This window comes from Maniola hyperantus, chromosome 8 (genome assembly GCF_902806685.2).
Source record: "Maniola hyperantus chromosome 8, iAphHyp1.2, whole genome shotgun sequence".
Classification (NCBI taxonomy): Eukaryota; Metazoa; Arthropoda; class Insecta; order Lepidoptera; family Nymphalidae; genus Maniola; species Maniola hyperantus.
In genome coordinates this window covers 7,590,410-7,616,809 of record NC_048543.1, presented here as the reverse complement: position 1 = coordinate 7,616,809, position 26,400 = coordinate 7,590,410, and the positions used below count along the sequence as shown (strand labels likewise).

At 37.7% G+C, this 26,400-nt stretch overlaps 3 protein-coding genes across 3 annotated transcripts; all 3 read right to left on the bottom strand.

Moving 5' to 3' along the window:
- Positions 1-201: 201 nt before the first annotated feature.
- Positions 202-21,852, bottom strand: LOC117984331 (uncharacterized). Its single transcript, XM_034970961.2, has 4 exons — positions 21,846-21,852; positions 3,100-3,155; positions 1,842-2,158; positions 202-571 (listed from the first exon to the last, which is right to left on the bottom strand). The coding sequence occupies exons 2-4, from the start codon at positions 3,140-3,142 to the stop codon at positions 464-466; spliced, it is 468 nt and encodes a 155-aa protein (XP_034826852.1). The 5' UTR covers positions 3,143-3,155; positions 21,846-21,852; the 3' UTR covers positions 202-463.
- Positions 3,961-25,776, bottom strand: LOC117984788 (coiled-coil domain-containing protein 170). Its single transcript, XM_069500430.1, has 11 exons — positions 25,693-25,776; positions 21,848-21,937; positions 21,010-21,748; positions 20,653-20,825; positions 19,823-20,023; positions 19,043-19,186; positions 15,084-15,188; positions 13,688-13,855; positions 10,192-10,442; positions 7,082-7,279; positions 3,961-5,719 (listed from the first exon to the last, which is right to left on the bottom strand). Exons 1-11 carry the CDS (start codon positions 25,768-25,770, stop codon positions 5,635-5,637), a joined length of 2,232 nt encoding a protein of 743 aa, XP_069356531.1. The 5' UTR covers positions 25,771-25,776; the 3' UTR covers positions 3,961-5,634.
- On the bottom strand, positions 24,223-25,125 carry LOC117984787 (spore coat protein YeeK-like). The gene has a single exon (XM_034971440.2). It carries the CDS (start codon positions 24,964-24,966, stop codon positions 24,223-24,225), a length of 744 nt encoding a protein of 247 aa, XP_034827331.1. The 5' UTR covers positions 24,967-25,125.
- Positions 25,777-26,400: the final 624 nt, after the last annotated feature.

The following is a 26,400-nucleotide window of genomic DNA, read 5'->3' as shown; positions in this document are numbered from 1 at the left end:
GCCAACAGTAAACACAAACTTGTGACCTTCCCAATTAGGAGTTTAATTTATGTAATACACTTTCTTATAGAACTTAAGTATGACATGAGTGACGTATATTCTAGCGATTCAGTAAAGAAGATAACTACTCGACATTCCTACCTAATGGCGAAGGGCATTGTGCTGCGTTGGCATTACTAAAAAAGCAAAAGAAAACAACAGTATGTAAAAATCAAAACGAACTTTTAATTCAGTAGTAATAAGAACTTGAAATAAATTGAGCTTTAATCTTATATAGGTACCTACATTATAAATTGAACAAAATTATTAGTTTTTGATGTAAAGTAGGTAGGTACTTAAAATCTCTTGAAAAATATAGGTAATAATATAATCAACTCTTGTTCTTTCTTTGTGAAGAATATAGAGAGAAATGAATGTAACGTCCAGCGCATAATAATGTGGGAGGTACTTTTTGTTACTCTGTTTAGATTCCGTAGTAAGGGTCGTGTCCATATTGGGGTGCACCATATTGTGGCATTTGCGGCTCACCGTATTGTGGCATTTGCGGCTCGTATGTTGGATAAGGTTGAGGCTGAAACAGTTAAAAAATCATCATTGCTTTCAATAGCGAATAAGCCTTATTTGGAAAGTTGTTGAGGTAGGACTTCATCAATTATGAGCGTCAACAAACCGATTACACCTAAGGCCGACCGCACTTTGGATGCGTTTTCGTAGGAATTTGACTTGTGCGAACACGCACGAGCAATCTCGACCTTTCAAGTACTACGTGTGTATAAAACAATTCAAAGATGTTGAGATTTTTAAACATTGCGTTGAACAGAAAAAAACGTAATATTCTGTGTACGCACACAATTCGTACGACCAGTAATCATGCGTTTACGTACGATGCGAATTCGCATCCATAGTGCGGCTAACCTTTATATAAATGTCAGTTATTGTTCAACGCGAGTAGGCTTTTTGTTCATATCGTTGTAGCCAACGGTGAAGGTTTTCCGTTCAGCCCGCGATAGCGTGGTGATTCTGTGATTAATTTGTCGAGGACAAATTATCCATGCTCGTATTATTATAAATAACAGATATTCGATAAGTACATATAGATTATAGTTACTCACAAATGCTCACAAAATAAAAACGTGTTTTTGTTTTAAGCATTTCAAAGGACAAATGTTTATCAGTATCACACTTGGAATGTCAAACCTATTCATTGTTGTACTCATGAAAATGTCGTACAGCAACAGCAAAACTTTTTTTGGCCTCGGTTTTTAGTGCTCATTTAGGTACCTAAATGCATCTGTATAGCTATATCTACTCATGTTTTATTTTGCATTTAAATAGGTGAGTGTTTGTATGTAACTAGGTATTTTCTTTAAAAATCTTTTTTTATGAAGTACCTACTACTCTCGTTTCAATAAAAAAAATATAAAAACAATACGATTGTTAAGAACAAGAATGATATTTTTGACTCTTGTTTTTAAGTTATTGTAGGAGTGGTACCTACTTATGAAAGTTGATACAACGCCGAAATGAGTGAACGATGAATACGTTACTTAAAATTCGATATATACCTATAGTCTATACACATCCGACGTATTAGGTACCTTATTTAAAATGGCAATGGGCAGGGCACTTAGTTCGAAAAACCGATAGACGTTGGGGTCCCAAAAGTGCTGGAATGGCGACCTCCGGAAAGCGCAGCGATGGAAGACCTCCATTAGGTGGATAAACGACAGCAAACGAGTCGCAGGGAGCTGCTGGATCCAGGCGGAGATCATGTCCCTACAAGAGACCTATGTCCAGCAGTGGACATCTATCATCATCTATAATGAGTAATTTTAACTTACCTGGTAGTTATGCATAGGCTTCTTGTGCTCGACGGTATCGTGATGATGCTTTTTCAACAACATTTTGCTGGCAATGAGCTCCTTAACTTTTAGCTTGGTCGACAGCATGTTAGCCGCTAATGCCTTATTGAACACCTTCAGTTCGTTGATTTTCGCCTTTATGGCCCACAAGCCGTCCTTGAGGAGATCCAACTTGCCCAGATGCAAGTCTTCAGGTTCTTCGTACTCGTCGTGGTCGTAGGATGGAGTGTCGTATGCTGCTCGGTACAACTGCTGTTCATCTTCGTCGAGCTCCGCGTATCGGGGTTTCGCCATAGCTAACAAAGAGTATATAATCACTACGTGTTAGCTAAAAATGACATCAACGTAAAATTACAACAAAACAATCTTTAAAAACCATAAACTTATTTATTCTATATAGAAGTAAAAAGTAGGTAAAGGTTATTTTCAAAATTCTATTTTGATTTTTGAGACTACATCATCATTTCAACCTATTACCTGCTCTCTACCGAGAACGAGAACCTCTCAGAATGAGAAGGGTTTGACCATAGTCTATCACGCTGGCCAAGTGCAGATTGGCAGACTTCACAGTTCACACACCTTTGAAAACATTTCTGAGAACTCTCAGGCATGCAGGTTTCCTCACGATTGTTTCCTTTATAGTTATAGCAAATAACTTCGAACAACTAGCAGTGCGTGCCCGAGATCGAACTCCCGACTATGAGGCCGATGTCTTAACCATCACCTAAACTACCACAGCTAAACTTGTATATGTATTCACAAAACTGTAAACGTCAGCTCTTTTTATACCTGAATGAACCTTATATCTGTATTAGTTTATCTGAATCAAAAAGTAGGTAGGTAATAGGTATTCTAGATGCCTCTGAGGAGGCGCCTAAAATAGGCATAATAGGGTATGGAATATGGATACGGCTTCTAAGCCGTTTACGTGTATCTTTTTTTATCAAATAAGTAATAAAAAATAATACCTAGCTCCTCTGGATAAAAAAAAATTACACGTGCTTAAAAATGATTTACTTCAATATTACTATTAACACTACTTATTGAGGGAAAAATCATTTATATAGATGACGTGTACGTTACGAATAACGATCTGTACTTAATAAAATACCAAGAAATGCATTTAAAGTTTAATACTTGGTAACTAGGCACATCAATATTTCAGAGCCATATCGGGCTGCATATTGAATCTTAACGATCATTATGGTAAATTGCGATGTAAATAAAACACACTTACCAGAGCTGACGAGTAATAACGTAAGTGTAAGGGCAATAAACATATTAAACGAGAAATGTATAAACTTCACAAAATGTCTTCACAATGGCGGAACAACGAACTTTGCAGCACAATGGCAGAATGACGGACCAATCTTTCAAGGATCCGAATGGCGCGTGACAGTGACAGCGGACATCAAAATCATACATGGAAAAAATATTTATTGCCTACCCTCATTTTATATGTGCAATCAATGTTACAATTTTAAGTAAAGGCGCAACATGAATGTATATTAAAAGTGGATTAGGCGCTTCTAATACCTTTTTGTAGCAAATACCTATTTAGGTATCGCTTTGCTACTTCGACTAATAAACCCAGCAATCGAAGTGGGATAGCGATAAGCAGATCTTTTCTTCAAATAGGTATAGTCCTTTATTCATAAGTATAATGGGACGCACAGTCAACAGGTTTTAAATCGATTATTTTCTGCATAGGAAGTAACATAATATGTTCCTTGGGCAGTCCTAATATGTAAACTTATCTTCAGTTGTATATGTTGCATTCCATTATGTAATTTAGGCTACGATGCGATGTGGATAGGCGTGTCCCCGTTCTGACACGGTTCTGACAAAAATCCCATTTTTTTTGTTAGATTAAAAATGTATAAACGCCATCCATTTTATTGAATATCAAGGCAAGTGACAACCTTCTTTTTACCCCATTGCACCAGAAAATGAGTATCAGAATTAATTAAACAACTATAAATATTTTTAGTAATTTATTTAATATTATTTAACTAGTTAGGTACATAAAATATATTGAGTTTGTAATGTTTCAAGTATTGCATATTATCAACTACATTATTAAATATTACTATACCTATTAATTTGTAGAAAGATAGCATCTAGTGGTACCTAGGTATATCTACTGATTCGCTTTGCTTGAGTGATGAGTCGGTGTGATAAATATAATTTGGAGAACAATACCTAGTGATAATATCATTATTTTAGACTTACTATACCTAATGTAATTTGTACTCATTTATCTTTCTAAAGATATTTATTCCACATAAATATTGCCTAATTATTAATATTGATTATATTATTGCTAAAGATAAATTTGTTTGTATCAATACAAACCAATACACAAAGTAGTGAAAAAATATTATAATTAAGTAAGTACCTAGGTAACTAGGAAATACTTACTAATTTTTTGATGAATTTTTAGGACCGTAATTTTTCTGGAAAATCTAATATTTCGAGACGAACAAACAAATATTGGCAAAGACACCACCACCACCTTTTATAGTCTACTTATACCTAGATGCGTTTTTTTTTTACTTTTAGAGTGTACGTAAGCAAATGTACAAATAAAGATTATCTTAAGTCTTATCTATCATATCTACATAACAAACAATATTCTAACTAAATAAAAAAACTAATTTAACCAATTCTTAGATAATAACACTTTCGGAAGACAAACATAAGTAAAGTTTAATAATTATTCAAGAACAAAATTAAAATTTGAAGCGACAGTAGACATTATAAAATTAATAACAGTCAATTAAAATACCTATAAGTACATAACAATAAGAACAAAGAATGAGTATTAATTAATTTAAGTGGTAATAAGTATTTCAATAAATAAATTTATCGTTTATACTAGGTCTAAAATTAGGTACAAAATAAAAAGTATAACATGTAAAATTTGGACGGTAGTTCTTTCTAGGGTAGGTGTCAGCTAAGAAACGGTTTTTCCTATATTTTTGATATTAGAGATGTGAAAATTGGCATTTAGGTATTCTAGGTTGAGACTGAGCGAGTAGGTATGTGAGGCCTTTTGCAGCGGGAAAATTTCTTATCTCATGAGAAACCAGACATTTTACGCGGAAGAAGTCGCGGGCAGCTGGTAGTAAAGTTATACATATAGTTAATATTGTATGTTATGACGTATGTTTTAATAGTCGGAATGGTGATTACTGATTAATGATCATAGAAGAGCATATTAAGTAGTTAATTTTTATATTCTTTTGCTGCATTTTACACCTACTTCATATTTTGCCACAAATTTCAACGACGCGTCGCGAGCGCAATGAAAAGTGCTGAGGCCTACCCCTGCAGTTGACAGCTATAGTGTGATGATCGCAATTATCTCTGATTGGCCAACACTCGATGCCTATTGGCTACAATGCATTGTTACAACAAGAATACCATAAATTCAGCCAATCACAACGTGTAACAGCAGCAACAAGGACCTCACTAGTCACTCTTTATGTGTACGATACACGATTTGTTACTGTAACGAACTCTATGAAGCACGTTAAACTGCAGATCGCAACGCGCTAATGCATGACCGCCTTCATACATTAGGTACCTAATTCTTGTCTCACAAATTCTAGGTGCCGCGTTTAGTTAGACATGTGGCTGCGCTGACGCGCGTTGTCTAAGCCTTAAATACTGTACCTGCGTAGTCATGTATCCGCCTATTATGTGTGGGTTTTAGGTATTGCCGAGCCTATCCGGGTGGCGGTTAGAAGCGGGCGCGGCGGCGCGACTGTCACAAAGCTGCACGCCCCTTGTACAGGTCGTCCTCGAGGTCGAACGCCGGGTCCGCATATCCGGAATCATCATAACGTAGGGATCTGTAAGTGGATGAAAAAGACCTATGAGATTGTAATGATGAAGGACTTCGTGTAGGGAGAGGACAAGATCTAAAGGGAGGATAAAAGGTTTAACAAATTGTTATTTTACCAGCTGATTCACCACGAATTAATACGGGTAGCCTCATCATTATTATCATTGTCAACCGATAGACATCCACTGATGGACATAGGTCTCTTGTGACGACTTCCATATGCCACGATCGGGCATAGCGGCCCCAAGTCCACCATGTCGGGCCTGGTTGTGTCTATTGATGCTGCGCTTTCCGGTACAAGGTTGTTCCTACACATACATAATTATATGCCCCGTGTATTCTCCTTTTAGCTACGCCACGGGTAGCCTAATTTAGTGTTAATATGTAGTAATATTGGGTATGTAGCTTTAAAAACTTTTCCCATTTTCTTTTTCTTATGAAAATGAAGGTGGTATCAACCGTCTGTAACCGACGCAACTGAGTACCAACGCCGTGTATATTCATGGACAGTATGCGTAGGACTGGGACGACACCATAAGGTGTGCAATTTTAATTTGAATAAAGAAAATATAAAAGATTGAAAAATAAAGGCAATAAAGAACTTTAATATCATAATTTAGATACTTGTAGCCAATGACTAAGTAGAAGGCCGCGTCCACGTATCCGGAGTCATTGTCACGCAGGGATATGGGAGCAACACACTCAACTCTTGCATCAATTTTTTTCTTAAGTAGGTAATTGCACCGTGTAGCTGTTTTATTTTGCCGGAAAGTCGCGCGGCGCCTGGGGCGAGGCGCCATCCAGTGTGATATTTATTACTTATTTTAATCTCATAATAATCTTTTTATCTATATAAAAATAACTATTAAAGTCAAGCAAATTAACATCAACTTAAAAATGATAATATGCGTGTTCTTTGATTTTTATATACCTAACTAAAATCAAGATACTTAGTTCTAGTTCTGAATACAATTTTGTGTCTACATTTCTTACAATAGAATACATTCATTTTTTTATATTATAATAATGGATTAATATATCTAACTATGTAAATGTTAGGAGAAATTCAGGGACAATGGTTTAGAGATACATAATCGTGGCAATATTTTCAGTACGCAGGTAAGCTGGAAAGTTATAGAGAGTGGAGACCACGAATAAGTGTAGTTTGGGGTGGCCTCCAGCAAAATGGACAACAATATAAAGAGGGTGGCGGGAAGTGGCTGCATGAGGAACGCTAAAGAGTGGTTGTATGATAAAGATTGCTGACAGTTAAAGCAAAGATAGGTAGGTACTTAGAGTATGTGGTAAAAGTTAGTAAGTACAGTGAAGTGAGTAAGGTATTAAAATATTTGTTTAGGTATATACTTACCGATCCGGAGTCCTCGTCCTGCACCTGGAGGGCGGCGGAGACCTGGACGAGGCTCGCAGCAGCGCAGGGTCGTCGTATCGTCGCGAGACTACCGTGAAGTCGTGATGCGCGTCAATCAACTTCTGCAGTCTCGACACCATTTCGAAGTCAGACACAGACGAAGGCACTAGTATGCCGAGGAGTTTGGCGATCGAACTCCTGAAAAAAGATAACCCGATACAGTGAAAAGTAGGTAGGTGCTTAATAAAATTTTGTACATCCATGTTTCGTAAAAAGTTATTTAGAATAATAGTTTTTGTAAAGTTGGGAAACTTTATAAATAAGGTTATTATTTTTGTGCTTGCTAAAACTAAATTTTACTACACGTTGTATAGCGAGAGCCATTAGAAAATTAATTGTGCTTTAATAAAGTTATTAGGTACTTATACCTACATTTTGCGTTTCGCACAGTGGGGTATAGGTAGTATTATTAGAGTATTACCACACGAGTAGAAATCTACTCGTGTGGTATTACCTCTAAAACTCAGTTATTTAACGTATTTCAACTTTCAATGAAGATTGAAGACACAGGTTCCAAATATCTTTGATATTATCGAATCTAATATTGACAACTCTTCTACTGGGTCTTTTGGTTACGGGCTACTATACCTATAAGTACCTACAACGGTTTTTTAAATGCAAGATTAGTTAGGAGTTGCTCTTGACGACAATCATGCCTGATGGAAGGTAATGATGAGGCGTGAGTTTAGAAGATAGCTATTCCCGCTTACATTGAACGTACCTACACAAGAAATACGTGGCAGGAAACACAGACACCGGAAGAGCGTATCACACGTTATAGAGAGAGAGAGCCAGCGCGTGCCAGACCTTCGTTATTTTATAAAAACGAAAGTTTCTCTGCGTATTGTCCCCAACACAGGGAGGAACGTTTGTTTGGATGTTTGTTTGGATCATGGTGGCTTTGGGAGATAACAGGTAATAAAAGTGTAAAAAATCGAACATCCTTAAAGTTTAAAAGTTTAAGGGTGTCTGACATGGGGTTGCCACGATACTAAGTATCTGACAATGCATGACGTGATTTCTGATACTCTTCTAAAGAAAAAAAATTAGACTAAATATAATTTGACGTAAGATTTTTTACACTTTTATTATATATTACCTTTTTTTTTTTTTCTCTTAGGAGGATTATTATATATTACCTGTTATCTCCCAAAGCCACCATGATCCAAACAAATGTTCCTCCCAGTGTTGAGGACAATACACAGATAAACTTTTACCTTTTATAAAATAACGAAGGCCTGGCACGCGCTGGCTCTTAGTTCATTAGCAGTTTGGTAAAAAATGTTTTGTGCGAGTGCGACAGTCAATCACGTATGCCAATAATGCTCACTGTTCTCTGATATGAAAAATCAAATTAAATTCCTAACTACCTGTCACACAAAAGTGTGTTGCAGGTTGTGTTTTTCTTTGGAATGTGTTTATTAAACTGTCATAATTTCGCAAGAACTTCAACCGCAAATTCAGTTAAAACGGCTTTTTATTGAGTTCCGATATCTCCAAAAGACATTATGCAATTTGACTTTGTAATCGGTCATGCCGGTCCTGCATTTCAATCATCAAGGTCAAGGGTGAGACAACTGTTACTACTTGCTTGCCTACTAACTACTTACATACCATGTATGTAATATTTCGTGTGAAGGTGATACGTAGCTCTAGTTAATACACTTGTTCTTCTTTCCTTAAAAATATTTAAAATTCAGAGGCTACTTACTTGACCGTCTTGGCGCGGTAGTGAGCGCTGTGCTCTTATACATAAATATTATATTTTGGTAATTTATAATTAGGGTTCCGTACCTCAAAACGAAAAACGGAACCCTTATAGGATCACTTTGTTGTCTGTCTGTCGGTCTGTCAAGAAACCTACAGGGTACTTCCCGTTGACCTAGAATCATGAAATTTGGTAGGTGGGTGGGTCTTATAGCTGGTATTAGGGGAAAAATCTGAAAACCGTGAATTTTGTGGTTACATCACACAAAAAAAATTGTGGTCATAAACTAATAATTAGTCATTTCAATTTTCGTAGTAAGATAACTATATCAAGTGGGGTATCATATGAAATGGCTTCACCTGTGTCATCTTAAACAGATTTTTATGTATTTTTATGCATCATAGTTTTTGAATTATCGTGCAAAATGTCGAAAAAATAAGACCCTCATTGCGCGAGCCTGACTCGCACTTGGCCGGTTTTTTAAAATTCTGTTTGGTTTGAGCCTTCAGTCGTGACTGGTTATTACTACCAGTGAAGACTTGAAGACTTGCTGCCAACCGTTATGTTCCGGTACGATGCTGCGTAGTACCCAACCAATTAAGGAAACTGCTGTACTTACCCTTTTCCAAGTTAGCCTACTAGGTTCCATCGTAGACTGAAGTACAGAACCATCACTTACTACCAGGTGAGATTGCAGTGAAGGGCTAACTTAAACAAATAAACCTGGTGGACCGTAGATTTTCAATTTATATGCCAATAATATAATTGAAAGTTACCCAGCTTACGTCGCCGCCGTCTTTGTAAAAAAATCAAAGGGTGCCTTATCATCATCCCATGCATCGTCATCTCACTACTAAGCACGGGTCTCCTCTCGGAATGAGAAGGGCCAGTAGTCCACCACGGCGCTGGCCAAGACTAACAGACTTCACACACCTTTGAAAACATTATGGAGAAGAAGGCGGGAGAACTCTCAGTCATGTAGGTTTCTTCACGATGTTTTCTTTCACCGTTAAAGCAAGAGATATTTGATTGCTTAAAATGCACATAAACTCCCAAGAGTTAAAAGTTGGTGCCAGGGATCGAATCCCTAACCCTCTGAAAAGGATGCCGATGTCTTAAGCTACCTATGCTTATGAAGTACCTACGTAAGAGTACGTATACTTAAAGGATACCTATATGTATGTATTTGTATTAAAATAATTGACATTTATAAGTACGCGACAAGTCAAGATGGCAATCGGCGAGAGAACCCGGTGCGAGCGAGCGCGGGTGATGTGCGAGTGTGCGGGGCGTTCCCCCGCCTTGTACCCCGGTTGCCATCTCGACCTGTCGCGGACTATACCTGAAGCTCAGCAACTGGGCTTCCCTCCTCTGGCATTCAGCGAGAGCTTCCTTGGTCCTGGCGAGGTCATCTCTGAGCATTGTTATTTGGTGTTCTGTGGTAGTTCTCTCTTGCTCGAAGGTTTCCCCGGTGGCTCTCACTTGATCCTTCAGAAGATTCACTTTACGACTATAGCGTGTACGAAGTAGTTCAGCTTCGTCTATCTTCTTTTGCAGTTCTTCAATTTTTCGTGCACGTTCAAGTGACGTTATCTATTTGAAGCAAACAGTACCCGTAGTACAAGATTTTACGTCTCACCAAACCAAACCAAATTCGAGAGTCGAAATACTTCCGCGTTACAGTAAACTGGATCTTAAATCCCTTGTTTTAAAGCTCAAGTTTGTCTACACTTCTACAGCCAGCGCTCCAAGCGGAAACATTGCGAAATTAAAATCAGTGGCATTGAATATTTGACTTCAATTCAAGGCTGTTTAGGTCCATTTTACTGTAACGCGGAAGTATTTCGACTCTCGAATTTGGATTCGTTTGGTGAGACGTAAAATCTTGTACTACGGGTACAGGTAGTATTTACTTACTGAGTACCTAACAAAATAAGGTAGTTAATCCATATCCATACTAATATTATAAATGCGAAGGTGTGTCTGTCTCTCTGTCTGCTAGCCTTTGATTGCCATCCGTTCAACCGATTTTGAGGTGCAGAGATTGCTTGCAACACGGGGAAAATCAAAGAGTTCCCAAGGGATTTTCAAAACCTAAATCCACGCGTTGAAGTCGCGGGCATCATTTAGTAAAGGTATAAGTATAATATAATGTTTGATAGTGTAGGGTTGTGTATGTAGGTTTGAATTATTTTTACGGTCTTCATGTAAATGAGTCGTTGATGTCGTTTACTTGAAAATTTTAATAGGCACGAATGATAAAATAGCAATAGGAATCCTAATGTGGGATGTATTGAATTTTCTACCTTTGATAGATTTGAAGAGCAAATGAAATTTAATTTTATTGTGTGAATTGAGTGCATCATTGATGTGTTACTTAATTTATTACTTCAAAAGCGGTCAAATTAGAGGCACCTACTTTTACAGTTAACTGAAATAATGAAAAATAATTTAACAATAATTACATTTCCTATTTCAATTAGAGATACCTAATTGATTTGAGTCACTTAAATTTTGTTAATTCATCCTGACTATAACTCTAAAGCCTCATAGACACATAACACACGATGGAACGTGGCCAATGCAGCGTCTAAAAGTTATAATTGTACAAATTACTAGCTTATGCTCGCGACTTTGTCCGCGTGGACTACACAGACTTCAAACCCCTAATTTACCATCACCAATTTTTTTTAAAAGGATTTTTGAAAATTCATTTTAAAAATCCTTTCTTGGAGGATGTCTGTGACGTCCTAATAGCATGCCAAATTTTTGCCCGATCCGTCCAATAGGTAGTTTGAGCTGTGCGTTGATAGATCAGTCGTCAGCTTTTTGTTTTATATATACTTAGAAAATTATAATATAAGTTATACTTAATTGTTATATAAGGAACAGTATTAGGTATAATATGACGTACTTTCTGCTAAGCACGAGATCGAGTCGCGCTCCTGAAGTTACATTGCAAGCCCCCCGCGTCTTGCGTTGCATTATGACGTGTTTTTATTTTTATTAGATATAAATCGTATACACATACGCGCGCGTTCAGTGTGACGACCTGCCGTGCAATTTCCTTCGCGCGTTTTGTTTGTTTCAATCTTATTACGATTATTTGAATCAAGGCCTTCTTGTTGAAGCGCACTATTACAATGTTGATTGCGTAAGTGGCGTAGCCTATACCAGGAATTGTGTTTTACTATTATCATACCAGTCCGTGGCACTATATTTAGTTTAATTAATTATACCCATATACACAAATGACTCTTGCAATGTTTTAGTGTAAAAAATATAATATGATTTGATGATGTGGATAGGGAAGCTAATACCTTTACTACCTCCTCGAAGTATTTTTCCTATAAGTTATTACTATTAGTTATTATCATAGATTAAATTATGATATGTTTTCAAAAATGATAAAGCAATTTTATGGTCGACTGGTATAGGCGACCATAAAATTGCTTTATCATTTTTGAAAACAACTTACAAAAAATCAAATTTTCACTAAGATTTTTATACTTAAATGTAGGTAAATGTAGATCTTGTAAGTGAAAATAGACCTTGTAGTTTTATAATGTGCCAACGACATCAATCTGCTGGGGGAAGTAAAAGGTCGATGTTTTTACCTATGATTTCTACAGTCGCATTATTTCTATAAGTATTATTAATGCTAAGCTACTACAGGTAGAATCTACGAAAAATTGCGGATAAAAATTATTTTTTGGTTCTTGTGTCCCTCTTTTTCATGTGAGGCCCTTCAGAACCTAAGTATTACCTGAGTTACGTACCTACTATTTAGAATTTGCTGAAAAAAACTCCATATTCTTCCATTTGTTTTAGACAAGATATTTACCTTCCTCTACTTAGTTATTTCAAGAAACAATGGAGTAGTCGAATGTAGAATAAGTAGGTAGGTAGGTAGGTATACTTTATATCATTGGATAAATGATCACTTTATAACCAGTAAATAACTTTAGCCTTGCTAAGTCAATTATTCCAACAAATCCACTTATAATGTAGATAATTAATATGATAGATATTATTACGCGTTTAAAAATTTCGGTATCTCCAAATGTTAGATGATGCGCGTAGAAGGAAAAAAGAAGAAAGAAAAGATGGATGGATTGCGTAAAAGAAGATTGGGCATAATTCTTACATTGACGGATAACAGAAGTGAGTGGAAGAAGACAAGTTGTGCCGACCTCACATAGCGTAGGTAGAACATGATGAAGACTATTAAAATATTACAGCGTGACCTTGATTAATTTTGCCGACGTATTGTCACCATGGATGAAATATGGATCCTCCATTTTGATCTCGAGATAGAAAGTCAAACTTTCTCCTTCCGGTGGCAAAGTTATGACTTCAGTGTTCTGAGATAGTGAAGGAATCCTTTTTATTGATTACGAAAAAATCCGATCTGTTAGTCTGCTCAAGCTACTCGTATATCAAAATTGACTTAGAACATAATTGATTAAGAGTATTAGAGATCGGATTTTTTTTCGGATTGTTCGACAATCGCACTAACAATCTAACAGAATGGAATAATATTATGTTACGCTTCTGATTTGTCGTAGGTAGGTACGGACGTACCTACGAACAAAAATGTTGCGTTGCACAGTCAACAACTTTGTTTGCATGTACCACTACCGAACATCGAACACTGTGTATGTGCATGACCGCGGCATTCCAATTTGTTCCTGTTCGCGATGTTCATGTTCGTACGTGCGTACGCGGCTTAGACAGAGCCGTCGCGCGTCGGACAGGCCGAACTTTTTCCCGGATTGTTCGTTCGATCAATCCAACTAACGGTCTAATAGAACGGAATACTTAGACGGTAACAATACCTTGTATTCGGCAGCATCCGCGAGTTGCGCGTTGAGATCGCGAACCTGGGCGCGCGATTCGCTCAGCTGTACACTGAGTTTGTCACACTGTCGAGCCAATTTCTTGCTACGGTTTACTGCTTCATCGCGCTCCGCTTGAAGAACAGCTCGGACTCGGGAGCTTTCATCCTAGTTTTGTGGATACAAAACTTTATATTAACGGGACACCACGAAAATTAAGATCTGAATCCATAGAAATCCGTGGTAATCGACAGAGCCGTAACTTAGATTTTCCGATTTGTACTATAAAGTTACCCAAGTAGGTACATTTACCTATGAAATCATCAAACTCTCTCATCAAATTGTCTCTAGCGGGGTACGTTTCTATGCAACATGAATATCGAAGAGAAAATTGACTTATAGTGTAAAGTATTAATTTCAGAAAAACAAAATATTGTATTCGCAAAACTGCCGTTTCTGAGTTGTACTTAATAGATACAATATACCTACAGGACATCTTGATTAGGTACCTACTACGGCAGAACCCAATTTTCATGAGGAGTAATTTTGTAGATACTTATGTAGGTTATAGGTCCTATACCTACTACATCCATTTTTTCATTTTTTTGTGTACCTAAAGTTATAAGTATCTATATGTAGCACATATGTAGGTAGGTAAGGTAAAACCTAACTTAATTATTGTAAGTACTTACAATAATTAATTATAATCGCTTGTTTTAAAACCATAAGCGTTATTACGCATATAGGTAAAAAAACTGTTATCAAACATAATAACAGTCATATGAAAAAAGTGTAAAAAATAAGTAGTTGCATCCGTCGAATACAATCAAGGTGAGTCCTATATTATATCGATATCTACAAATTTCACAGTCAACATTGTATTTTAATTAAAGAGTAGATATAGGTAGGTATTTTGCTTGGGGACTGCAGCCTAAGGTCCTTAAGGCTCAGTTACAAGCAGCGATTTTGATCGACAGCGACTTGATAACGATTAAGGATCCACACGATAGCGATCTATCCACAGATTAGAGAAGATCTATCAGTCTTAGTTTCGCGGTACACACCTCTGTTTGTTTTGTCTGAGCTCATACTTAATGTCCAACGAAAGGCGAAGCGGCTTGTTAGCGCTAGCAGCTGTTTGCTAATATGACGACGTTAAAAAAAATAGACGAATTTTCAGCTTTGGAGTGATTCAATCGCTGTATTGTCAGCGACATCGCAATCGACCAAAGTCACTACCTACCGCGTGTATACCCGGCATTAGGTATAAGGGAGCGTTTTTGCTGTGGAGACAATAATAACAATGCTCCATTTTACTTCTATAGTTGAATTATACAGGTAAGATCTAAACGTCTGAGCTATACCTACCCTTGCATGTATGGCTGGTTTAACATACCTGCACGCTTAATTTTCGTCGAAGCAAATCTAAATGCAAGTCCTTTCTCTGTAGTTGTTCCCTCAGTATGCGTATGCGTCGCTGCAGTTGGTACACGACAGCAGTCTGAGAAAAACATTTTTAATTTAAGGCTTCAATGCGCGATCGTGACGTATCCAACTCGGTTCCAAAAAGTTGTGATACAAAGAACTGTATGAAAGCTGAAGAGCGCTTGTTGGAGTCGCGCTACTGAGTCGCGCTTCTCATTGTGACTGTGTTTCATACACTTATATTCATATATTGCAAGTTGTACATCCTGTGTATCATTCTGCCAGTGCAGCTACAGTCGCAGTTCGTCCAGGCCTTTAAAGTACTTATAAGTTTGCCAAAATACTTATAAGTTTTCAGTTGAATTCTACGATTAAATACTTCTATATTATAAGTGCAAATGTATTCTAATTTTCTTTACTGTTTGAATCTACTTTTCTGAATTTTAGTGGGGTTCAGCCTGAAGGGTGCCTAGGTGATTAGGTGATGTTGTCGACAAATTGACAGTTAAATTATAAAATCTATATAGTCAGTTATATCTATAGTTTGATCGTGGCTACCTTTTGTACCGAACATCTACCACGTACCTAGAGCATCACATACCATCATTTACTTACAGTTTATTTTTAATTTCAGTTAAAATATACCACATAACATACCAATGGGAAATAAAAATAATTATTCCACGCAATGGCTCCAATTAAACTTTTTTAAATTAAAATAGCGAGAAAACGAGCAGGCGGCCGCCCATGTACATTTGCAGCGTCAGAGGAACCGCCAATGCGTTGCATGCGTTTCAGGATTTTGAGTCCCCCCCTTGAACAACCATAGGGTTGTTCAAGTTGTTCAACCTTTGGCGGTGTTCCCACTAGATTAGGTAGGTAGGTTAGGTATAACCCATGTTATACCTACCTAATCTAGTGGGAACACCGAAATAGCAATATAAATAACTAAGTTGTTAATTACATTTAAATGGCGTGTTTAGTTTGCTCGGCAGTGTTAAAACCACTTACGGTGCTTTCGACCAATAAATACATGATTGGGGGTGTCATTAGTATCAAGAATTTGCGGGTATTTAATCGTTATTTAAGCATGAATCGCATATCTACGTTAATGCCATGCTAATTTCGTGTAGCTGTATTAGGTAAATTAGGTACTTAGGTGTACACGTTATGTCTTACTTCTTTGATATAAGGCAAATCATGGAAGGACCTTTCCCTTCGCAGTCGCGGAAGGGTTCCATAGTATCCATAATAAAGCAGCTATACAAAACACACACATCACATATATAAAATAAAAAATATAGACATAATATTATATGAATAAATTGAAATATGTATTACTATTTAATATTTTCAAATATGAGTATTAAATAGAAAGCAGTAGAAGCGACTGTGTAGGTATAATAATATAATACTTAGTACCTACCTAGCTGCAACTACAATAATAATTATATTATATTAAAAATTAGGATGAAAAATTTGAAAGTTTGGATGTTTGTTACTCCTTCACGCCACAGTGACTAAACCGTTTTGGCTGTTTGGAATGGAAATTGCATCCTCAATCTAAATATATAAAAGGAAAGGAGACTGACTGACTGACTGACTGACTGATCTATCAACGCACAGCTCAAACTACTGGACGGATCGGGCTGAAATTTGGCATGCAGATAGCTATCATGACATAGACATCCGCTAAGAAAGGATTTTTGAAAATTCAACCCCTAAGGGGGTGAAATGAGGGTTTGAAATTTGTGTAGGCCACGCGGACGAAGTCGCGGGAATAAGCTAGTTAATAGATAAACTACTTTTAAAACCGGAAAGAGTTCCAGCGTCTAAAAAACAAAATCTATAGATATCAATGTGGACGAAGTCGTATGCATCATGTAGCACCTAATAAGAAAAAAAACAACAACGCTTACCTACAAGGGTAAGCGTTGTTGTTTTTATTCGATATCCGATATTCATAATACCGATTAAATGCTTGGTCTGCTGATAGTCCAGTCACCTTAGCTATGTTTGTCACTATGGATCATTAGATTTGCGTCGTGCCTATGTAAAACACAATTCTAATAAACCAATTTTAATAAAACTTTTGTAGAAAGGAACCGGAAAGGAAATTACGCAAGTACGTGCCTACGCAATTGATTTGTGTAATCAAGAGCAGACAGACAAATTTCATGCTCGCTATTTTTCTTGGTTCTGCTTGATTGCATTAAAAATGTCGCGATCTTAGTCGTTTTGTGCCAAATAAAATAGGTAGTCAGGGGTCATAAATCATAATCAAATTTTGACGAAGTAGGTACCTAGGAAAATAGCGTAAATAGGTAGATAATAAGTCTGTCACTATCACTACCCATATTATAAATGCGAAAGTGTCTTTGTTTGTTGGTTTAATGGTTTGTTGGTTTGTCCTTCAATCACGTCAATCACGTCACAACGGAGCTACGGATCGACGTGATTTTTTGCATGGGTATAGTTTTAGATCTGGAGTGTAACATAGGCTACTTTTTATCCCAGAAAATCGAAGAGTTCCCACGGGACTTTTAAAAACCTAAATCCACGCGGACGAAGTCGTGGGGATCAGCTAGTATTTTATTAAATAAAATATGTGGATGATGCCAATGCCACGTGACTCTACAATGCTGTAATTTTATCACACGACTTTTTTAACCATAACTTGGAACATTGGAACTTGAAAAATAAATAACAGCAGTTTGATTATCGTACGTCAATATGCTGAAGCAAAATACAAAGCAAATCATCGCGTAAGTATCAAAATGAAGCAAAAGTTGTGTTGCGCGATGGAACTTCGTGAGAAATAACCACTATGGCTGATGGTCCATCGAGGATAGATTTTCCTCACAAGAAAAAAGTCAAGTGCGAGTCAGACTCGCACATCGTAATAACACTAAAACTATGATCGTTAAAGCGTTGATTTTATTTTTCCTGTAAAATATACATAAACTTCTATTGACCATAATTATTTCAGATTTTTCGGTTGGTAAACATTCGGGATAAAGGTTTTTTCGGGAACGGTATTTTTTTCAACATTTGGCACAATAAATCAAAAACTATTATGCTTAAAATAAATAAATGTACAGATAAAGCCCTTTTATATGATAGGTACCCCACTTGGTATAGTTATCTTACTTTGAAAATTGTTTTTTTTTTTTTTGATAAAAAAGAATATTAGCCATATTAAATGACTAATATTCCCCTTTCCTCTCCAACTAAGCGTCAGGCTTGTGCTAGGAGTAGGTACCACAATAGTGCAACGGGTGGGTTTTGAACCGTCGACCTTTCGGTTTTCAGTCCACTCCATTACCGATTGAGCTATTGAGGCTCTACTAATTATATTATACTAATTCTTTGTTCATGAACACTTTTTTATTTTTTCTTGTGATGTGACCACAAATTCAAGGTTTTCGGCTTATCCTTTAGGTACTTGTGCTATATTTCATGTTTCTAGAATCTATGTCAAAGGGAAGTACCCAATAGGTTTTTTTGACAGACGAGACGGAAAGAAACAGACAAACAACGAAGTGATCCTTTTCTTTTTTCCGTTTGAGATACGGAACCCTAAAAATAAAAAGGTTCTGGTCAATCGCGTACAACGTTAATTTATTATTAAGTAGGTATTTTAACTAACTATTAAAAAGCTTAAAAATCCTAAAATTAAAATTGCGAGTTAAGTTTCTGCAATCACCAATAAATATTTAGACTGACATCGGCCCTAGGTATGAAAGTTGGTCTTATCATTGTGAATTTATATTTACATGAATAAAAACATTTTGTTTCTTAATTTATTATGATAGGTACGTAATATATAAACCTGTTCGAGAATTGTCTCATAAATCTGAACAGTATTGTCGAACATAAAGGAACGTAAGCTGATCTTAATTTTTTCCTTTCTCGTGGTGCGCTACTGACCTTGTCAACAATTTTATCGCTCTCCAGTCTGGCGAGCTGCTCGGCTCGGTGTATTATAGAGTCCGTGTGAAGCTCTATGCCGATGTCTTGTGTCAACTCATCCATATTGAGTGTGCGGCTCAGTCGTTCGAGGAATGCTACGAACTGTAACAGTAATAAGAAGTAGGTATACTCCGCCACAGGTTGAGATTGCAATCGGGATATAAGGCGGGGTGACGCCCCGCATACCCACACGTCACCCGCGTTCACCCGCACCGGGCTAGCCCGGGGGCTGTGTGGGGCTGCAGGGCATTCCCTCCCTGATTGCCATTTCAACCTGTCGCGTACCACACCTATAAATATCGCCCGGTCGTATCACAACGGAAAAAATGTTTATGTTCCGGTGATTCTTATGCAATTGCGAACAATTTTTCTTTACAAACTTATTTATCTATACTTATGTTTATGGAGGGAGATCGCACGAGCAGCAGTGAGGAATTCATAGCCACGACCACTCTGTCAAGAGTGAACGATTGAGAAGAAGAAGAATGTTTAGTCGGTATAAAACTAATATGGGTAAGTATATGAGTGAGGCCGGAAGGCCGGGACAGTCTTGTCACTCACTCGAGTCTCGACACTCGGCCGGACACTTTACGTGTTAAGTCAAATCAAAGCGGTGTTTAAACAACAAGTGCACATCATTGCTTAGCAATTTAAGAAAAGGAAAAGATTTTTTGATCTACCTAGGTACTTTAAAGCTTAAAAGTATTATCTAATCATGAGTGTAATTTTCATACTTACATTAGCCTTATCCTTTCGTAGGTTATCTCGTGACATTTCTACAGCGTTAAGCTCTGATTCCAATTTATGGACTTTTCCTTCGAGCATGTTCCTTTCATCTTCAAGGATACGCACACGGGTCGTAGCTTGTTCGTGGAGATGCGCGGTCCGTCCCAGCTGCTGCGACTCCATTCCTAGCTTTTCACGTAAGGCTTCCAATTGCTTTAAAACAATTGAGGAGATAAGTAATAATGTGTTTTATTTTTATAGTACGTCCTGTGTGCAGAAATATCTATAGTGTTGGGATATATTGACACTAATATTATTAAATTTTGACGAAATTTGGTACAGGAATAGCTTGCATCCCGGGGACGACATAGGACTATCTGTCCCGGAAAATCAAAGGATTCCCACAGGATTTTTATAAAACTTAATTCCACCTGTACGAAGTCGCGGGCATCCTCTATTCGGTACAGACACATCTTGCATCCCGTATTCAGATATAGTGTACTTTTTCTCCTGTAAAATCGAAGGTTAAGGTTTTTAAAAAAACCAAAATCCACGTGTACGAAAACGCGGGTATCATCTCATCATCAGTACCTACCTAAGTAAATAGAAATATTGCTATTGCCTGCGTACAAGAAAACAAACAGAAAGCGATTCGCTTGCGTAGATGGCTAAGACAAATTTGTAGATAGGTAGATACTCGTATAACTAGCCGTGTTCAAATTTTCACGAGTTTTTTTTCGGGAATATTAGTCACGATTAACATAGCTAATAAATGTAGTTCTTTAAAAAATTACACCAAAGAATGATATAATAGGTACTTCTATAATCTAAATAAAACTTACCACAGATTTATCCTTATTTTCACTCAAAATTTCCCTTATGCGGTCTTTAATAGTGCTTTCATGAGCTTCAACAAAACGTGTGGGTAGGCTGAGCAATATAGCAATCGATTCCATGGTATTGCGGAATTCTGTCTGCAATCTCTGATATTTTTCATCCCGATGTCTCAAATCCTCTGTGATTTAAAAGGTTTTAGTACTTAACATTGTTTTAGAATTTTAATATTAAGATTACTTTACCTAGGTATAGTACCTACGCATACAAATCAAAAAGTTTATTACTTGTACGTTGACTGAACGGCACTATTGAAAGCAAAAAAGAAGTCAGAGGTGGAACGGAATTATAGGAATAGAATTTACCTTTTAGTTGTATAATCATGGACTCATTTTGATTGACGTTATCAGTAACCACATTTAAATTTTTCGTACAATGTGATAGTTTTTCTCTTGCTTCGTGCAATTCTCTTTCCAAAACTCTGTTTGATACAGCGAGAGATTCCTTCTCTTGCTTGAGTCTTTCAATATCGAGGAGCTGGGAAGAGAGCTGCCTCTGTAAAATATCTTTGTCGGCATTCGCTCTTTCCAAACAATCTCTGCAACTTCTGAGATCTTGCTCAATTGTCGATAAGTTTTCTGTTGTGTTCATACATCTATTTTTTAGTCTAGTTATTTCCTGTACGAGTTCAGCCGCTTTGATGATGAGACTTTCAGGTGAATGCGTATGTGTAGTATCACAGAAATCTGCATCTAGCGCAACTGATAGTCTTCTCACTAGATCGTGAAACTGACAACGAGCGTTTTCTTTTTGTTGTTCCTCATTATGACACTCTAATTCTAGAGACCTTAATTTTTTTTCCAAATCTTTGATCTTCTCTTCACAGTAACGGTTGTCCCTCTGCAATGTTTGTACAGTCAATTCGCTCCTGCCTTGCGAAGATTGTAAATTGCGTTGGATCTCTTCAAGATCTTGAATCTTCTTCTTGAGAGATGATATGATAGCATTTTGGCGCGCATTTTGTTCACGGAGATGGTCAATCTCCACCTGTTGCTCTAAGATTCTTTGATCCCTGGACAGCATTTGGTTCTTCAAATCACTATTCTACAAGTTTATAATAAAATATATATAGTATAATACCAAATTCATTTTTAATACAAGGAAATGAAACTAGATAAATATGAAAAAAAATCTAAAACTCACTTCAGAAAATAATTTGTCTCGTTTATATTGAAGTCCAGCTAAATCACTTCTTAAAGCTGTCACGACATCATTGCCAATATCTGCTTCCATCTAAAACGAAGAGCTTTAGTGAGGATTTTAAAAATCAATAGGTAAGAAGGCGTGTGCCTCCAACAAATTTTTACTTACAAGATATCCATGACAAAAATTCTATAGCAAAGTTTAGTAAGATAGGGGACGCTTTCCAATGGCGTGCAAAAGACGACTAGCATTACAGTAGGAGCGAGTACCTTCGTTTCTAAGATAGCGTGATAAGGGTAGCTATTTCAAGCTCGCAAAGAGTCACGATTCTTATGGAGGTACGGATAAATGTACTCTGGTACACAATTTAAGTTCATAATTTACATAATAGCCATGGTAACCCTCCGATCATTATATTACATAGCTTGCATGTAAATTGATTGTGTCAGGGAAAGTTGTGACAATCGGTACCTACCTGCAGGAAAACCTGAAAAACTTGGTCACAGAGAGATGTACGCGATAGGTCGAGATGGCAATCGGGGTGGGAACGCACCGCACACCCGCATAGCCCCCGCGCTAACCCAGTACGGGCGAACGCGGGCGCTGTGTGGGTATGTGAGGCGTCCCCCCGCCTAATACCCTGATTGCCATCTCAACCTGTCGCGCACTATAATTATGTGGAATCTATATAACACAAAACACTTGACACAGATTTATAATAAAAACTAACTGATGACCGCGTCTGCGCGGGTTTAATATTGTCAAATTTTTATTCTGCATAAATATCAAAAAACCTTCGCGCTCGCTCATCAAGTTGCGAGTTTGATTTCGAGGGAGTCGGACGCCGATAAGACAATTATACAAACAGACAGACAGACTGACAACGAAAGCTTATAGTAATTGATATACCCGTTTGGCAACCTTTGGGTATGAAAAACCTTAAAAACGTGAAGGTTCTTAACTTTTCAGTTTTTTTGGTGGAAAGAAACTGCCTGTTTTATTTTTTCCTTCATATAGGTACTTAAATAACAGAAGCGCAGCCACTTGAAGTTGCAATCGGAGAAATTAGTGCAAGGTACGGAAGTTTTAATCAAGACACGCTCGAAGGAAAAATCCCTAGTAGATTTCCTAGTATCAAATGAATTTTATACCATGTTTTACTCAGTTTTTTTTTTGTTAAGGTAAATAAATAGATTGTACCTATTACGGCATACACGAGGAAGATAGATAGGTATATATAATATAGGCCGTGGCCCGTGAGTAGGTAGGAACAGACGTGAGTTTTTTTGGGGTTCCGTAATAAAACAAGAAAACATTTTAGTTTCGTCCAGTCCGTCCGTGGGGCTACGTACCTATGTAGGTATGTCTGTTCTTTTGGCATGTGTTTAAAAATAAACTCAGTTCTAGCAGCCTGTCACCACCATTATAGAGGTAAGTACGTAATTTACGTTAAAGGTAACAAGTGAAAGGTGGTAAAGGTGATCCCGAACATGGAAAATTAGGGTCGAAAAAAATTGATTTACCCCATTGAGTGATACCTAGGTACACAACTACTAGTGCCAAGGTTACCTTGTTTGTTGTGTTAAAAGACTATTCTTAAACGGTAGGTAGTTTTCATTTATTTTCAACGTTCTAAGTGTTGGGTGGTGTTGGTTTGATGAGCAGAGTAGGTACAGTGGAATCTGAGCTAAGATGTTGCACGGGTTGTTTAACTCACTTTGTATTGATATAGAATTTTAGAGAACAAGCTTATGCCTGCGAATTCGTCCAATTTTTAGGGTTCGGTACCTCAAAAGGAAAATGGAACTCTTATAGGATCACTTTGTTGTCTGTCTGTCTGTCCGTCGTGTTTGTCAAAAAAACCTATAAGGTAGGTACTTCAATCATGAAATTTGGTACGTAGGTAGGTCTTATAGCACAAGTAAAGGAATAAATCCGAAAATCGTGAAATTGTAGTTAAAATTTATTTATTTTTATGTATACCTAATGGTTTTTGATTTATCGTGCAAAATGTCGAAAAAATACGACTTTACTACGGAACCCTCGGTGCGCGAGTCTGACTCGCACTTGGCCGGTTTTTTCAACTCTCACTTTTCCTGTTCAGGAGCCTAGGTACCCTGATAAATCTTTTCTTTGATCGAAAAAGTTTCTAGCAATTAGCATTGCTACGGAACCCTCTAATATAAGTTACGACACAAAGAGACTTGACCAGCTTTATTAACTATTTTCGCTCCGTATGGTTCCCGATATCCGAGAAATAAGTTGGTAAATTATTAATGAATTTTTATTTTAGAAACTTTTTATTTTTTTGTAAAAACAACCAAACATAATATAAAAGTAACAAATCAACAAGTAATACCATTTTTGGTTCAGGATTAATGTCCCTTCTTGTGATCCCAATGCTTGTGGTGGCCATGATCTCCTTTCTCGCCATGCCCATGATGATGGTGGTGGTGTTCGTGGTGGCCGTCATCTCCATGGTGTCCCTTGTGGTGGTGATGGTGTCCCCCATGTTCATGGTGGCCGTGCTTGCCGTGGTCATGGTCATGGTGTCCATGATGTTTGTGGCCGTGGTGGTGGTGGCCGCCCTTGTGGTGTCCGCCCTCATGATGATGACCGCCGTAGTGGTCATGGTGTCCCTTCTCTCCGTGGTGATCGTGGAAGTGCTTGTCCTTTTTGAACTCGTCGTGATGCTCGATGCCATGGTGGCCCTTTGTGTCGTGGCCCTTGTGCCAGTGACCGTGCTCGTCGAGACCGTGGCCGTGTTCGCCGTGCTCTCCCTTTCCGTGGTGGTGGTGATAGCCCTCATCGTGGTGGTGATGTTTCTTGTGTCCGCCGTGCTCGCCGTGATGACCCTTGTGCCCGTGATGATCGTGGTGGCCATGGTGGCCGTGGTGATGGCCGTGGTGTCCCTTGTGTCCCTTGTGGTCGTGTCCCTCGTGGTCATGGTGGTGGTGTCCGTGACCCTCGTGGCCACCGCCCTCGTGGTGCCCGCCGCCGTGGCCGTGGTGGTGGGAAGCTGCCACCTCGAGATCGGCTTCCCTTTTTTCCCCGATCTCCCGAGAGGAAACCGCGGCCACGAGGGCCGCAAGCCCACACAACACCAGAAGGCTTCTCATTGTTGGTTAGACAAGTTACTGATGCTGATTTATTGTTTGTCTTGGTATTTTATACTACTTAGCCGCTACTGTTAAGAAATTTGATGTCGACGTATTGTCAAGGTTGAAAAAGTATTGAACGATAACAAATTTCCACTTCCGTTGCTTTGAATAGAGTAATTTCAGTGAAATAAAAGGCGCTTTAAAAAAAATTAAGTAAGTAGGTATTAAAAATTACTTCGCATATTTCGCATGAATAGCAAGAAGAAGTTTGGTTAACATTGGAATGGCGACAGGTTAAAAATGGCATGAGGCAGGGGGACGCCCCGTACACCTGCACAATCCCGCACAGGCACAGAATTAGCGCGGGGGGCTGTAAGGGTGGTGTGCGGGTGTAACTGTAATATCGACAAGGACAAGTGTTTTGTTAACCACATAACTACTTACCTATAAAACATAATATAATATCCCTCTGTTTATTCAAGTGGATCGTTAATCGTATCATCGTTATAAGAGCTAAGTATTAAGTACATTCAGCACACAATTAGGTAAGTTGTGATTAAGTAACAAACTACCAGGTCCTTTTCTTAGCTGATTATAATTAACTATACATTCCTCTACCTAAAATCCTAAAGTCTAAAATATCAGCAGCTAATGCTATCAAAAATCCTAATGCCTAAAGTCTCTACCTAAAATCCTAACGTCAAAAAATCAGCAGTTATCTTATATACCTACGGTTGTTGTTACCTCGATTGGGCTTTTGCTTCGTAATACTTCGAATACTTTCCAATCTTCCAGCTCTTCTTTACTCTTCTCTTCTTCCATGATTACTTGATTGTCACTTGTTTTTATAATAACAGCAATCAGCAGACACCGGGCCACGGTAAATTGGTAGTAACTAAACAGCGTTGCTAAGAGCTGTACATACGTAAACATTGCAATCGATTTTACAGGAGCCTTTATTAGTACTATTACATATTCTGTGCCTTTATATCAAGTAGATAGGTAGATATACTACAACTAGCTGATGCCCGCGACTTCGTCCACGTCAAATTAGGTTTTTATAAAATTTATATATATATTTAATCCCGTAGACCCTGGAACGGGCTCTTTGGTTTTCCGCGATAAAAAGTAGCCTATGTCCCTTTCCAGGTCTTTATCTATACCCATGCAAAAAATCACGTCAATCCGTTGCACTGTTGACGTGATTGAAAGACAAACCAATAAACCAACAAACACACTTTCGCATTTATAATAGGGTACTGATATACGTATTAGGTACACAAGAGTTATTGTAGTTCTATAGTAATATTTTATGGAGTCGGTGCCAATGTGGAGTCACAAAACAATATGAAGAGTAGGTAGATGGTTCGTGAGGCTAATCTGGCACCGGCTCCAAAAAATATTACTATAGAACTACAATAACTCTTGTGTACATAATATATTGGGTAATAA

Coding starts and splice junctions, on each gene's coding strand:
- LOC117984331 (XM_034970961.2), bottom strand. CDS start 3,142: ATGTTTATTGCCCTTACACTTACGTTATTACTCGTCAGCTCTG. Junction 2,159..3,099: donor GTTATTACTCGTCAGCTCTG/GTAAGTGTGTTT, acceptor ACTCTTTGTTAG/CTATGGCGAAACCCCGATAC. Junction 572..1,841: donor AGCCTATGCATAACTACCAG/GTAAGTTAAAAT, acceptor TAACTGTTTCAG/CCTCAACCTTATCCAACATA.
- LOC117984787 (XM_034971440.2), bottom strand. CDS start 24,966: ATGAGAAGCCTTCTGGTGTTGTGTGGGCTTGCGGCCCTCGTGGCCGCG.
- LOC117984788 (XM_069500430.1), bottom strand. CDS start 25,770: ATGGAAGAAGAGAAGAGTAAAGAAGAGCTGGAAGATTGGAAAGTATTC. Junction 19,187..19,822: donor TACGAAAGGATAAGGCTAAT/GTAAGTATGAAA, acceptor TTACTGTTACAG/TTCGTAGCATTCCTCGAACG. Junction 7,280..10,191: donor GCCCAGTTGCTGAGCTTCAG/GTATAGTCCGCG, acceptor ATCTTTTTTCAG/GAGTTCGATCGCCAAACTCC.